This window comes from Hippopotamus amphibius, chromosome 15 (genome assembly GCF_030028045.1).
Source record: "Hippopotamus amphibius kiboko isolate mHipAmp2 chromosome 15, mHipAmp2.hap2, whole genome shotgun sequence".
In the NCBI taxonomy this organism is placed as follows: domain Eukaryota; kingdom Metazoa; phylum Chordata; class Mammalia; order Artiodactyla; family Hippopotamidae; genus Hippopotamus; species Hippopotamus amphibius.
In genome coordinates, this window is record NC_080200.1 from 38,608,734 (window position 1) to 38,624,225 (window position 15,492).

The 15,492-nt window shown below is 42.2% G+C and overlaps 1 protein-coding gene across 5 annotated transcripts in view; it reads left to right on the forward strand.

The window, feature by feature from the left end:
• DAB2 (DAB adaptor protein 2) overlaps positions 1-4,999 on the forward strand; it is a 48,358-nt gene extending 43,359 nt beyond the window's left edge. For 4 of the 5 annotated variants that reach the window (XM_057709628.1, XM_057709631.1, XM_057709629.1 and 1 more), the window contains 4 exons: positions 859-1,494; positions 2,269-2,378; positions 2,984-3,054; positions 4,614-4,999. In XM_057709628.1, the coding sequence (XP_057565611.1) occupies positions 859-1,494; positions 2,269-2,378; positions 2,984-3,049 (812 nt within the window). In that variant the 3' untranslated portion in view covers positions 3,050-3,054; positions 4,614-4,999. The remainder of the gene's footprint in view (positions 1-858; positions 1,495-2,268; positions 2,379-2,983; positions 3,055-4,613) is intronic. The other variant, XM_057709630.1, reaches the window with a different exon arrangement.
• Positions 5,000-15,492: the final 10,493 nt, after the last annotated feature.

A 15,492-nucleotide genomic window follows, 5' to 3' on the forward strand; every position in this document is an offset into this window, starting at 1 on the left:
TTGTTTGTTTGTTTGTTTTGTTTTGTTTGCTTCACATTATGTCTTCTCTCTCTCTTCCTCTTTTAAATACTCTGTTGCAACTTCTGGCAACCTTTAGTGAATGACACATGGCAGGAAGCATTTTATTTGAAACAGCTCTCCCAGGATAACCAGCCTTTCCTCCATTTTTGTATATAAACATCTAAAACTATCTTGGCATCAACCAAATTTATCATCCTTTTATATAGCTCTGTCAACCTTGGCAGCATTTAAAAGCAAGGAGGCTTTGAAATGCTTTCTTTGGGAGGTAAGCATGTTAAAGCCTAATGCACATGCTTGATAGCTGGTCTCCATAAGACCCCAGAGCCATGTTGGAGACCCCAGAGTCTCCTTAAGACCTCAGACATGAGCCAGTTGCCAAATGAAAAGGTTAAATCAATGACTCAAGAGTATCCAATGGATTACCTTAATTACTTCATAAAAAGCATGGTTTATGTATGTAAATGTATTTACTCAACATGTAGGTTCACGCTGCTGACAGGCTCTGTTCTAACTGTTTGAATTACATCAGTGTACATATGAGAAGGGCTCCTTCTCTGTTTTATGACTAGGTGCTTACGGACTCTATTACCTATCTAATGAGGAAAGTTAAAAAGGTGTGGAAGAAAGAAAGGGCTTCAAAACACAACCAGCACTTGAATGCTTGCTACAGAGAATTCATCTTTAGAGTGATTTAATCTAATAAAAGCCATGTCAGCCGCAAGGCTTAATAAAGCTTTGGCATGTGGGTGCTCTCTGGAGAGTTGACTTTCTGAAACTCAGGAATCCTCTTCAGGCTAGTCTTCCTGCTAAGTCCCTTTTCCCGCTTCCTTCCTTCAGGTGGTGTGCCAGGTATATCTGCTCAGGCGGGACCATGGAACCCAGCACCCTTAGTCTTCACTCAATCCACCACAATGGTCCCGGGCGCTATGCTGGCTGCTCAGCCTTCAGGATTCAGTCCTCCAATTGTCTTTACCACAAGCCCAGCTGTTCCAGGTTGGAACCAGCCTTCCTCCTTTGCAGCCTCAGCTTCCCCTCCAGCCCCTGTAGTCTGGGGCCCATCAGCATCCGTGGCACCCAATACTTGGTCATCAACCAGCCCTCTGGGGAATCCTTTTCAGAGCAATGTTTTCCCAGCACCTGCTGTGTCATCCCAGCCCCCTTCTATGCTCTCCTCTCTCCTGGTCACTCCTCCTCCTCAACCACCTCCCAGAACTGGCCCTCCAAAGGACGTCTCCAGTGATGCCTTCGTTGCCTTGGACCCACTTGGGGACAAAGAAGTCAAGGAAGTGAAAGAAATGTTCAAGGACTTCCAGCTGCGGCAGCCACCGACTCTGCCAGCAAGGAAGGGAGAACAGAATTCCTCTGGGACTTCAAGTGCCTTCTCCAACTATTTCAGCAACAAAGTTGGCATTCCTCAGGAGAATGCAGACCATGATGACTTTGATGCCAATCAACTATTGAGAAGGATCAATGGTAAGCTACCTACTTCTCTGCCAACTGTACCAACAAGTATTTCACGGTCATATGGGCCCACAGAGTCCCCCAGAAGAACCCTCTCCTGACCCACCGATAGCTTTACTCTTGCTTTTTTTGCTTATCAGAGGTTATGGAGACAACTTAACCATTTACCTTATGGAGGTAACTGTTTACCATAGTTACCTGTTTCTGAGGGCCAGCCCAATGCTGCCCTCTTGTGACAATTCTTAAAAGGGCCCACCAAGAGCTATTGAAATTCAGTGGGTCGTGGCATCTGGAGGGCTGGCACCTGGAGGGCTGTATGTATGACAAGGGCTCATTGTTTCAAGAGCGGGTATGTATGGACTGTACTACCCATCTAATGAGGAAAGTTAAAAAGGTGTGGTAGAAAGAAAGCACTTCAAAATGCAACCAGTGTGTGAATGCTAGCTGTACTGTATTAGCTAGTTAATCTGCCTAGTGATTTAATCTCTTGGAGCCTTTACTTCTGTGTCGGCCTCAAGGCTTAATGAAGGTTTGCCGTGTAGGTGATTTTAAGTGTGGGAATTCTGCATCTCTTCCACTTCAAGTGAATGTGCATGGCTTCCTCTTCCAAGAAGGGTTGAATTTGCCTGCAGTAATCATTGGGAGTCCTAGTATTTGTTGGTGTTTTTTGACCCATTGATGTCAATTTCAAAAGTATGGAACTTAAGTTCCAAGATAAGCCTGACTGGAGGATGTGTGCATGAATTTGGGGAAAGCTTGTCTACTGACAACTTTTTCACCTTCTAGAACTACCAAAGCCAGCTCCCAGACAAGGTGCCCTGCCAGTTACCAAATCTGCTGACAATGCATTCGAGAACCCCTTCTCGAAAGATTCTTTCCATTCATCACCAGCTTCTGTAAGTATCAACTATTAGAAGCTGATGCTCCAAAGTACATCCCACAGTGTTATTGCCTCCTGAATTAAGCTTGCTCATATCAACGATAAAGGACATTTGAATAAGACTTATCATTGAGAACTAGTGCGGTGTAAACCTCGACTCAAACTGAGGAAAGATTATTTTTGCCGGAACTACTCTCTTGAACTTGAGAAACAAATATCATATCAAAAAAGTCCTTTGTATCTCATTTAACCTAGCTTGGGAAAGCACTTTGAAAGAAAATTGAGCCAAAATACTATCTTTAGAAATCTTTCAAAGATTTGTGTTCCTAATTTCCCACCCGTAATTACTTAGCTCATAAAAATAACATTTTGCATTTGAGAGAGGCAAACATAATTCTGAATCTTGGTTGTGATGTAAATAATAAATATATATACCTAATATATATATACATGTATCTATATCAGTCACAAGGAGGCAAACACAAATCATCATAGACCCATGCAGTAATCTGATTAGTCTGTGACCTAAGTGATTTTTAGAGGGATCTGAGAAGTCTTAATTATGGGTATTTTCTTATCATTGTAATTATAGTTATTGACTAGATGGTTTTATCTCCATAGATGGCTTCTCCTCAACCCACATCTTCTGATGTATATAGGGATCCATTTGGAAACCCTTTCGCTTAACTTCTGTAAGTAGAAGGTCCTACTAAGCTTAGGTTCGGTGAAAAAGGGTGGCATGGGGGTTAAGAGTAAATTTTTACTTTTAGAATTGGAAAGAAGTTAAACCTCTGTAATGGAGAAGTAAAACATATGGAACTCTGTGCTTAATTAATTCAGTCATGACTAGGCTGGGCATTAATGAATAGAGTTCTTATACATATAAAACCCAGTAATATTCTCATATCGATACGGATTTCTGTCATCCTGTGTTTTTGATATTTCACTTCAGTATGAAAGTAAAACTCAGTATAACACATAACAGCCTTCTAGATTTTTGACCTTCCTATTGAAGTGATTGCAAAGCTTCCTAGTAGTTACTCGGTTTTCTAAAGAAGCTTCAAAATCTGAAGACCTTCTGAAGCCACCAAACAGGTCAGCCAAACAGATCATGATTACAACACTTCTGCCTCCCAAATCATTATGTATTTCTTTGTGAGGAGCCTCACAATTCGTCTGAAATAGCCTGGTGGTGTTAAATCCCAAAGGGGTGGCGGCTGCTGCTATCTCCTTCCTAACGAGTGTGAGTTCAGATGAGTCTGCTGGCGGGTTTTATCCTCGGCGAGTTGTTGCGTGCAACCACTTTAGACTGAGACCTGGGAAGGGGGCGGGGGGTGGCTTTCTTTCTCAACAGTGAGTGGAAGCAGCTTTGTCTGATCTTAAAAGATTGAAGTTAGTGCAGGAGAGGAGACTTATCTGCATTTTGGAAGGGGAGAACAACCGGAAGAATGAAAAGAACTCACTTATTTTTTTTTTCACTCTTGCCCCATTCAAGTGAGACTACCAAACTCTGTCTTGACCCATGTAGAATGGAATTCTTTTAAATAGATAAATATCTTAACTCTGATACCAACCATAAGATTTGAGTTTATTTGCAATTTGGATTAACCGCCTTCACTCCACCTCTATAATTACCGTACTTCTGAAAGTGCTTTTCCATAAAATCAGCTTGAGAACCCGAGTGAGATTACTGAAAAGGCAGATTCCTGGGCCCCAGCCCTAAGGAATCCCCTTTGGTGCTGAGGAAAAGCTTCATTTTAACAAGCATCTAGATGATTTCTAATGTTAATAAAGCAGTGTGATATATTGAAGATATTGAAGGGCTGGAAGTCTTAACAGAGACTCATTCTTGCCTCCTCTCCAGGGGAGGCACACACGAACCACTGGCAAGGAATAAACTGCACTAAAAGTCTAGGAGGATTGTTTGCACTAAATTTAATTGACTAAAGTTCTCTTTGGAGGCCCTTTCTTCTTTAGGTCATGAAGGAAGGATAATTTTTGTCAACCTGCTAAATATATAGATTCAGGGGTGGGGAGGAGAACCGCCATGGGAGGAAATAGCTAACATCATTGGGCACTTGTGTTCATCACTTTATTACAGATTCTACACTGCTTCTTGTATCCAATCCTCTTGAATCAGTCCTAGGAGATACTATTGCTGACATTTTGAAATAATGACTTAATATGTAATGCATTGATATAAAACCCCAAAATTCTAACCATGGGTTTTTTCTTCTCCATACTCCTCTAGGAACTTGGCACGCTGACTACCCAGAGGAACAGAAAGGTTGGCCTTAGTAGTCAAGGACAAAGCTCATAGGCAAACAAGTCCTGACCTCTGCCCTTGTTCTGGCTTTGACATATTATCTGTTGCCTTATTTCTTGCTGCCTCTTCCACTTGTAGAATGCCTTCCACTTTCTGTTTAGCTAAACTGAATCTATGGCTTTAAATAAATTAAGAACCTAAACTCTCTAGCTTAAATGTAAATGAAGTAGTTTCCCTACTTGAACCCTTGTCTATTGTGTCCCTAGAACCTTCTAGAACACTTTACCGTGTACCCTCTGGTTGGGAAATGCAGCCACCACAACCCCTCAGATCCTACTGTTTTGAATAAATGTTAAAGTCTTTACTGTTCAGAGTGTTTGGGGGTTCTGTTTCAGAGCAACAAAAAAAAAAAAGATTGTGGCAGAGCAAGGCACCTTCTTAAATCTTGCTTCAGACCATCACACATAAAGCATTTTTAAAGCAAAATGGAAGCAAGTCCAGTTTCTCCTTAGGGACTTTGGAATCTGACATACCTAAGAAGATTTTTAAAGATATAACTTCTCTTTCTGAAGATTATTTTTCTCTCAAGGGCAAGATTGTCCTTTCTCCAATCTCTTGCTAGCTATTACAAATGAGGGGAAATCATTTTTCATCCCTCCTCTCTTTTCCCTCTGATTCTCTTTTCAGTCATTTTTGCTCCTGGGTTCCTATAACATTACCTCTGTTTCACAAACAACAGAGTTTTATGGGGCAAAAAAAATCTAATGATTCACAGATCTGAAGCCTCTCTGCCGTCTCAGTCATCTCTAATCCCAGTAACTAGGATTGCAAATGGGTACAACCTTTATCCTTCCTATGGAATAGGAGGCCATCCTCTTGAGCTGAAGTTCCAGAAGAGCAGTTCATGTTGAAGAAAAATCGAACTCAACTCAGCAAAGAAGGACTGTATTCCGAAGAGCAGCACATCACAAAGTGAAATGTGATTGTGCCAAACATATTAGGTGCTTATTTGGGGTCATGCCAAATCTTATTCAAGTAACTGGAAAACGTTCTTGTCGCCACAATCTCATAGTTAGCAGGATGATAAATGGGGGAAAAAATTCTGTAGAACATGTATTTGGTGTTATCATTAAAAATTTAATGTCTGCAATATTTTTCTCCTCATAACCTTGCGAATGTTTCCAATTCATTTTCAGTCCTATTGTTGACACAGTTCTGAAGGGTTTGTTCTTGTCCTATGAGTTTTGTTTCGTTTTGTTTATGTTGGGTTTTTTAATGTTGTCTCATGACCTCTAGTGCTCAGGTCCTTGTGGGTGTTAATCAACCACATACAATGTTATCTTTAGGGGGAGGAAGAGGATGGCTGCTCAGGATGTAACCAAACTGGTGGCCTCCTGAACCTTTATTGATCAGCCCCAAGTAGTCCAACCTAAAGTCCTATGGTTTTACATTGAATGGTAATAGCTGATCGTATGTGGCATCATTTTCCATCTGACTTCCTATTCAGTCATTATCAACACAGACTTGAAATACTATTTTATATGTCCGAATACCTAAATGTGCTAAACTGGAGGCAATTATTTCTAGGTAGTTGAATTTTTGAAAGTAGAAAAATTTTGAAAGGGATGACCAGCCACACAATTGTTTTGTACATACTTATTTTCTTGTGCACTTTTCTGTATGCAAAGAAAGCTACAAATCTACTTGTTTCAATAAACTGGAATGGCAGAATCTCGTGTTCCCATCAGTTCATTTGACCCCTCCCTTGGGTTGATGTAGTCAAGACAAGCTATAACATACAGCAGTGTAAGGTGAGCAAATGTTAGTTATAATAGATTCTGGATTGTCAAAAAAATGAAAAAGTGGAAATCCATGGAATAGGACCACAAGTAAATTACTGTCTGATGCCTTTGAAGCTTCTATTTTCTCTCTCAGACCTATACATACTCCTTTCCTAGGAGTTTAATGGGAGTCCAGTGGATAAAGCCTGCACCATATAGCCTCTATTATGTCTAGTATAAAAATCATTCATTAGTGAACTGTTGGTTCGTGTCTTTTATCCTTTGCCTTCCCTTGTCCTTTATTCAGCCATGTTTGGCTTCATCAAAACACAACTGTGTGGACTGGTCCAGACTGGTGTAGGCTACTCAAAAGAGTTTCTGAGCTTCTAAGTGAGGTGGGCAGACTGATGGTCAAATGTCTTTCACACTAGGACACAAACATTCTACCCTGTTAAGAAAGTTCAAGGCTCTCATTCATTTCAAGAAGACCTAGAGCTACAGGGAAGATGACCCCAAGGCAGACCTTGCTTGAGTGTAGAAGTCTTGGTGTTAAACTTGACTTCTCTAGGGAATAAGATGAACTTGATGGGGTAGGTGTCATTGATTGGCATTTACTGTTATGGGATGTTCGGTACTACTGCCTTACTTTTCCCTTTAACTGAAACATTTGGTCTCTTTCTGACAACGAGTAGACTATAGAGAAACAGACTCCACTCGTAAGCAGCTTCCAGTAAACCACAGATAAGCTGGAGAAGGCTGCAGACAAGAACATGTTGCACAAATGGTGTGGCTTACGCCAAATGCCCTGCAGTGTATCTAACCCACTGAACCTGTGTGATATTTCCATGTAGTTTAAGCAGGATCTTGCCAGAGGTTAACCCTTGCTCGTGTGTACAAGGGGATAACATTCACTTCAGTGCAGTAGAAACTACTGTTGACCAAGCAGAGGGAGGTGCTTCCTGAAGTGTCCCTACAAAGTGGAAACAGACCTCTTTAGAGTCTCTTAGTAGCAGTGGTGTTTACACCTGCAAGCCAGGAATTCAGCTTTTAGGGTAACACTGTTATCCCTGGAAGAAGGTTTCATTTAAGCATCACATAAATCTAAACTAAAAGCTGAACTTTAACAGCCAGTGTGCCCTGCAATTTCTCACATACAGACGGTACAACGGGAGAAGGTATTAATTTTCCATCTATGAAGTGCTTTACCATTTACACAATGCAACTTCATTCTGTTGCTACTGTAATTCTGTGAGGTGGGATCTGTTACGGTTCCAGCTCCTCTGAGAATATCATCCTGCTTTAAAATGGCTGCAATCTGCTTCAATTCTTAAGTGAGTGGTTCACATGGTATTTTACTATAAAACTGTGCATCTTAACTACCTTTACTATGGAAGTTGGTAAAGCTGAAAACTTGATTTCCCAGCCTGCCTTACACCTAGTGAGGGTCACACGACCACATTCTGGACTGTAAGCCATAGCTGAGGTCTCGTTCAGCTATGTAGGGAGATCTTTTCAGTCAGTGATTTCAAACTCCTGCATCGAAATGTTAAACATAGTGTCTGGAGAGCCAAACAGAGTATGATTCTGTGTCTTTCCTGTGCTGACAGCAGGGAGGGGAAAGAACAGAGGATGTAGCTAACTCAGGAGTTTGGCTGACCCTACAATAAGCTGACCAGTGAGGACTCTGACCCATATTCCTGGAATAGGCTTGATACAAAGTCTCCCAGTGAAAGACTAGAGCTCCCCAACAGTCCCTGGTAAATATTTAAGCTGTTATAACCGTTGGAAGAGATTGCTAAATAATAAAACGCTTTATTCTTGCTGGGAAATGTTATGTTTTAACGAACCCCCTTCAGTTAAGAACAACGAAGTCTCTTGCCCTAAGTCGATATGCCGAACATGGACACACACAGGCTGTGTCAGCAGCAGTCCTGTTAACGTGTCCTCATTACAGCAATGCTGATGGCCAAGACTTGGCCAGGTGTCATCTCAGTTAGTGAGGGACTGAGCCCCTCATTCTCCCTGGCTTCTCTGAAAGTATGTGCTTAATTACTAGACCTCTGCCATGTGCTGAAATCCTATGAGTGCCAGTCTCCAGGGAGAGGACAGTGGGGGCCACTCAGTGGCAAAGAAACTGGGCTTCTGCAGGGACCAAAGATGAAGTGGTTATAAAAGAAGAAGAAGAAGAAAAAAGAAAACTCCAACTGTGAAAGTCTTCATGATTAAGTTTTCCTTATGATAGATGAAGAGTTTTCTGTCAATTCTTTTTCATTTGCTTGACTTCAATCACTGCTGTTTTACCTTAAGTGTAAGAAAGAGAAATTATTGCTATTCTAAAAGTTATAGGATGACCTGACTGGGCTGAGTCTGGGTTTTGGATGTGTCTGGGGTGTGTCTGAGGCTGCCTCCACCAGGTACCTACTTACACTGATGGCTCATCACAGCACCTTTCGTTTGGGAGCAGCTAAGAGGAGTGCTGGAACACAGGAGCTAGCAGAGAGGGACAAGGAAGAGAAGGAAGCGTTGATACAGCACTGGCCTCCCTGCCTCCCTCACTGGCCTGTGACACTGGTTTAGAGCCTTGATGGTGGAAACAATAGGGCTGAACGCAGGAGGAATTGTCTTGTTCTGATGAAAGACCTTGGGCAAGGCAGGCAGATCATGGCCCACGTGTCCACTGGTAGTGAATGGGCAACAGAAATGGAAAGGCTCACAGTGGCTAAAATTAGTAGGGGGTTATTTTTTTCACAAAAAAGTCTAGGTTGATGGCTGCTGGTGTCGGCTCAGCAGCTCAACAAGACCCTCAAGGACACAGACTCAGCTTTTCACTGCAACCTTTATAGCCTTTGGCTTTTTGTTCTTACGTTTATTTCCTAATGGTCACAAGATGGCTGCATAGCACCAGCTAGGATATTATTGTTCAAGGAGGGCAGAAGGGGAAAGGCAGTACAATCAATGTCTGCTTCTCGTACCAAGCATTTCAGTTTTCCCCAAGGCTTTCCAGTGGACTTCAGCTATGGCTCATTGGCCAGAATGTGGTCACATGGCCACTGCTAACTGTAAGGGAGGCTGAGAAATCAAGCTTTTAACTTCACCAACTTCTATAGGAAGGAAGAGGCAGGGCTGGCTGGATCATCTGTGGGGCCCAGAACAGAATAAAAGTGGAGGAAAAATTAAAATTGTTCAAAAAGCAGGAAAAAAAAGTGCCACTACAGGCAAAAAAATATAAAGCTACCTCCTTTCTTCTGAAATCTCTCTCTTAACATGATATATTTTGTTTGCCACTTAATGTTGTTCTAAGTAAAGAAAAATTAAAATGTTAAAATACTGGCATGAATTTTAACTCTAATCTTTCATTTCTATGTGGAATCACTGAAATCACACAATTTTTGTACTTCGTAACTCAAATATGCACATGTATTTGCATGCATTTCATTCTTCCCAGCACTGTTAGGAACACTGCACAAAGCTAACTCAGCTGTTTTTAGTTCACTTCTGGACACATGTGCATCCCACCAGCACGTCTCACTAGTGCGTAAGAAGAGACAGAAAAAAAGAAACGATGTGTTGCCCTATCTTTTTCTTTCCTTCTATATTATTTTCAGCATTACGTGGATGCTAATGCAGGGAAGGAACACTAGTAAGAAAGACAGGATAATGTTTCTTGGTCCTTTGTGGGGTTTTGTGTGTCTTGGAAGGAAGTCCTGGTTCAGAGAGTGTGACTTCTCAGGGCTGTCCATGTCCCCCCATCCCCCCCCACCACATCACCTCCCACTTAGTCTTAGACGTAACACACTTACCTTATACTCACGTTTATTCTGAGTCACTGAACTTCCACACATCATAAATCCACCCGAATCCCGTGTTCACAGGGCAACATAAACACTGTGCAAATGGGGTGTCATGGAAGGGAGACACACAGGGCACATTTCTTCTGCTTGTGCACACGCTCCACTTTCCCATCACACTTTGCTTTCAAAACAAAAGTCCCAACGTAAAATCCAGAATTTCTAGATGGTACCAGCAGAGCATTAAACCAAGCCTGGGGCCCTCCTGAGCGCTGAGCCCTGTGAAGCCAGTCCCGGCAAGAGGGCCTTGGAAATGGGTGATGGATTAGCTAATGTGTTTCCCACATGCCCGGGTCATGGTTTAACCCCAAGTGGGCCGACCTCCAAATGTATATCAGGGCAGTCTTTGACGCCATAGCACCCTCGGGGCAGAAGAGAAGCACAGCAGAGAGCGCAGTCAGCAAAGCTAATGGTAGGGCACTTTGACTAGAAGGTAGAAGCTAAAGAATGTAGAGGACTAGTCTCTGTGTATTAGTACCACGCGGGTCGCAGGTCGCCACACAATAAAATGGAAGAAGGCGGGGAACTACAAGTCACTGCACAGGAGGCTTTAATGTTAATACAACCTAATTTGAACGCAAAGGGATGTACCATTTCAGTTCAAAGGAACCTGAGGGGACGACTGTGAAACTCCTGAGTAATGACTTGCTAAAGGGCTTTGCAGTTCTTCATTTTAAGGGCGTTGCCATTCTTCATTGCAAGCACAACACTGCCAGATTTGAAAAGCGAGAGCAGTGGATTCAGGGATGGTCCATAAAAGGCATGGAATAATAACAGCAAACACCTATTCAGCACTTACTTGGGGCAGACACACTACTGAGAGTGTAGCAGTAAACTATTTAATTTCATGTTAACTCTGAGGTGGGCTGCTACTACCACCGATACTTTGTAGGAGAGGACACTGAGGCACAAAGAACTTGAGCCACTGTCCAAAGTCACAGAGCTAGTAAGTGGCCAAAGAGGAATCCCAACCCAGGCTCCAGTGTCCTTGCACTTAACCTCAAGTTAACCGCTTAACCACTTCACTGCCTCTGAAAACTGGTACCATTGCCTCTAGGCTGGTATAGCTTACATTCACCAGGTTGTATTCTCCCCACAGTACCTCTCTCCTCTTGTATTATATATCCTGTAACCAATATACTTAACATAAAATTGAATGAAAAAAATTTTTTTCATCCATTTTTCATTGGGCAAGTTGATCTTCCTTTGACCTTTCCAGAGCTCATTTTCAGGATGAAATAAGTATCGCTTCCAAGTTTGAATTTCGTAGGTGTTACAAATGCAACACACCAACTTAAGGTCATGCTAGGTTCATTCTAATTCAGGTATTTCCCATCAGCATGTTTAAGTGTTTTTAACGCAAGTCTCAGACTGCTCACAGTAAAAGATGAGCTGTGAGTAATGTTCTCCCACTTTCTTCTACATTGTAAATAGCAAACTCTCCTGCATCTGCTCACAGTCAGGCCAAGTGCATGGTTCGCAGTCAATGAGGAAAGCTGTTCACACAAGCACATTTTATAACAGTAAAACTGTTGTACAGTTCCATCAAAATCTAACATCTAGTGGTATCGTGGTCTTCATGAACTGGATCAAAGCTAGGATTGATGACACATGACAGTTTACATAGTGCTTTCTTATTCTCTCCTCCTCAGTTCTTCAGTGGTAGTGACTTTTTTCATCTTCTAATTTGACAAACACAAACCTGGGACCTATAGAAATTGGAAACTGACCAGGTGAACTCAAAGCAGGTAAACCCCTGGCAGTCCATCAACAATTTATATGAAACCCCAAGACAAAGAAAAGCTCAAGTCAGTAGAGAGGGAAAAAATGAAAAAGATGATGCTGGGCCAGAAACAAGATGAAGTTCCTGACTTAAATCATCTAAAGTTATCGACTGGCCCCATCCCTAGAGAGGAAGGATTAGTAAACATGTCTAGGGAAGACCCGTGCACCTCTGAAACAGGGTCAAAATTTTGCTTACACTACACTCAGGTGCAGAAAGAAAAATGTATCCACATTCTTTTTTTTCTTTCTTTCTTTTATTTCCTGCCTCCTTCCCTCCCTCCATCTCTCTCTCTCCTTTCTTCCTTCCTTCTTTCTTCCTATGAATCTGATCTTCCTTACAAGTCTCCACTCTGCTGGATGCAGAATCTGGTCCTAGAACCTCAATCCAGTCATTTGCACATGTGCCCAATGTTTTAGATTTCTTCCCCTTCTTCCTGCTCTTCTCCACGATGATGTTAACTTTTGATGGGAGATGTGGAGGGTGGTGTTGATAAGGGTGTTAGACCCTCAGACAGGTCCTTATACCGAATCCTCTGGTTCTTCCAGTATTTACAGCATCTATCTCATCTACCTGGGCACTACCATCTTGGTATCTGTAGCTAAAGCTTTTGACTGAAGAATATGGGATCTCTTCCTCTTCCTGAAGCTGGGGGATCTTCAGGGCCTGGTGGTCCTCCCTGCTGCCTGGGCCCCCACCTTAGCCCTCACTAACACTAGACTCCTGAGGTGTGACTGTAAGTGCCTTTCCATCTCCCCGCCCTCAACTCCAGAACCACTTTGTCTTTGACGTAGAAAGCCTGCCACCTACCCTCCCCATCCTTCCTCTGGACAGAGGGGAACAAATATCCTCTGTGACACATGACAGCCAAAGAAACCTAGGAAGCCAAGTCAATCCCTCCTTCTCTGCCCAAACACACAGCACAAACACTTTTATTTTGATTCATTTTTTTCCCCAAACTGGGAAAGTCTGGAAGTTGTTCTCCCAGAGTTCCAGATGGCAAGGACAGAAACATCTGTCTTTGACCTCAACCTACTTAACATGTTGGCCCCATTCTGGAATTTGGCCTGAAAATGTGACTCAGAACACACGTCTCCAAGCCTGCCTCTCCCGCCTCTACTCCCCTCTCTCACACTCTCTGAGCCTGAGAAGCAGCATTGTCTGTATTGTAACCTGTGCGATCCCCGCTGCTTTGAGATTCACAGGTGATCAATTGCTTTTTTATTTCACCATCTGCCCAGGCCATTAAGCTTCAAGGTTCAGCCCTGGAGTTGCAAAGTGTCAAGAAAACATAATTTTAAAAGAGAAAATTAAAAAGAATTTAAGATTTGCCAAGCATCAACCCCTACTATATTTACATGGGTTTACATATTGATAACTATTCAGTCTGTATACAGTTTGGTCTTCAAATACTAGTTTCTTTTTGTCAAAGTCTCAAGTCCCAGAAGCCAAATATACCTGAACCAAGTGAAATCAATGGATTATTCAGTAACTGTAAAATGACTGTGAAGTAACGGCTCCACACTGTGTATGCTGTCAGAATATTATTGCAATAAAAGATAAAGATGACATTGAGATATAGAAACAGAAAAAGAGGGCGGGTGGTGACTCATTGACAAAATAAGGAATTATAAAAAGAGCTTCCTTGACAGGAACAGGGCAAGAATTATATGTTTGATTTTAGACATGGCAAGTGCAACTTATCATGGACAAATTAAAATCCACCTGGAGATTTCTTAGAAGTCCTTGAAGACTGTTAAGCTGAAAAGGAACACAATAAACTTTGCATTTTTGAAAATTATCGCTTCTAGGTATCTATACTTTCAAAACAAGAACCCAGAGGTTTTGTTAAAGGAACTTCAAAACACCACCCTTTGAGACTTCTGGTTCTAAAAGATAGGTGTAATCTTAAGAGCAGGTAAGAAAAATAGGTAGAGTAGAGAAGTGAAGAAGGCAGGGGACAGACCCCAAGGGAAATAGTAGCATTTGTGTGACGGACAAGGGAGAGGAGTGACAAATGAAACGCAGAAGAACAGGAAATGCCGTATCACAAAAGCCAAAGGAACAGAGAATTTTAAAGCATAAGAGCAGCTGGTAGGGTCAAATGCCTCTATGAGACAAAGATAGGGCCAAAAACTGTACTTCAAATTTAGCAATAAGGAGGTGTTCAATGGAGTAAAAGGCAGGCTGCAATAAGCTGAAGGTAAAGAACCATGTGGTAAAGGAAGAAAATTGATACAGACTGCAAAAGTTTGGCTATCAAGGGTAGTAACGATGAGAGAAAATCAAGGAATTTGGTAGAACTCTGTAAAGATGAAAGAGACTTGAGCATATTCACAAGGCTGATGAGAAGGAATTGATCAAAATGAAGAAATGGAGTATATAAGGAGGAGAACAGCTAATACAGTAGAATCAAGGTGTAACTACAGAGCAGCCCGAATTTCCTGAATAAAAGCAAGTCCCCCACCCCCCACCGCCACCACCTTCCTCTGAGATTTGATTGAGATGCAGGGAAGTTGACATGAGAGGTGCCCACCGGAAGCAAAGGTGTTTCTGGATTTCTTTGTACAGCAAGAGGTGAAAGGAGCCACTAAGAGAAAGGGGGAAAGAATCTGTCCAAAGTCCAATGAAAAGACAAGTAAACAGAGATGAATGTCCAATTCAATTTAGGCAAAGCAGTGGAAAACTGAACTGGCAGGACGGATCCCCAGGATGAGAGTTTGTAGATGATGATCCAAGGGGTAGAAGAGGTGTGAGGGGGTTGAGCTCGGGAGAGGGGCTCATTAATGAGCAGGGAGTCCACACAGAGGAGGAAAAGAAGAGAGGCCAGCAGGAGGGTGTTAATCTGGGGTAAATGGAGAAATTGCGGAGCTGAATGTCTCAATAAAGCCAAAGTAAGGAGGAGTTTAGAGTATTATGAGAGTGAGGTAGCTGGAAGAACTGGAAATTGTGGTCAGAGACTAGGTCTTTGACATTTTCATAGATAAAGCCATGACGGGTGTTGGGATGACACTGAGAATGGCAGCTGAATGGAATTAAGACAAATATTGATAGAACGGATGAAATCAAGGCAGGGAGGATAGTGCCTTTAAGAATATTGAAATAACTAAAGTAAAGGCTGGAGTCTGAGGACAGAGGGAGATTATAACATGATGTTGAAGCCTTCGGTGCAGGTAGGCAGTCAAGAGTGTTGGTAAACAGAAAAATAGGACAGAGCTGGACTGTGTGAACTTCGCAAGAGAAAGGGACGATGTGGAACTTTCCCTTAAAATCAAGTGGGCCCCAAGTAGTTCCGTGTGATTGCAAACAGATCCAAGCCACAGGAATCCTCGTTACTGTAAAGGGATAACCTACTTACATCACCCTCATTGAGCTTCACAAACAGCCCCAGAACCACTCGATAGAGAAATTCTTTCTCCTCTCTTGTAAAAGAGCTCTCTGAAAATACTGTA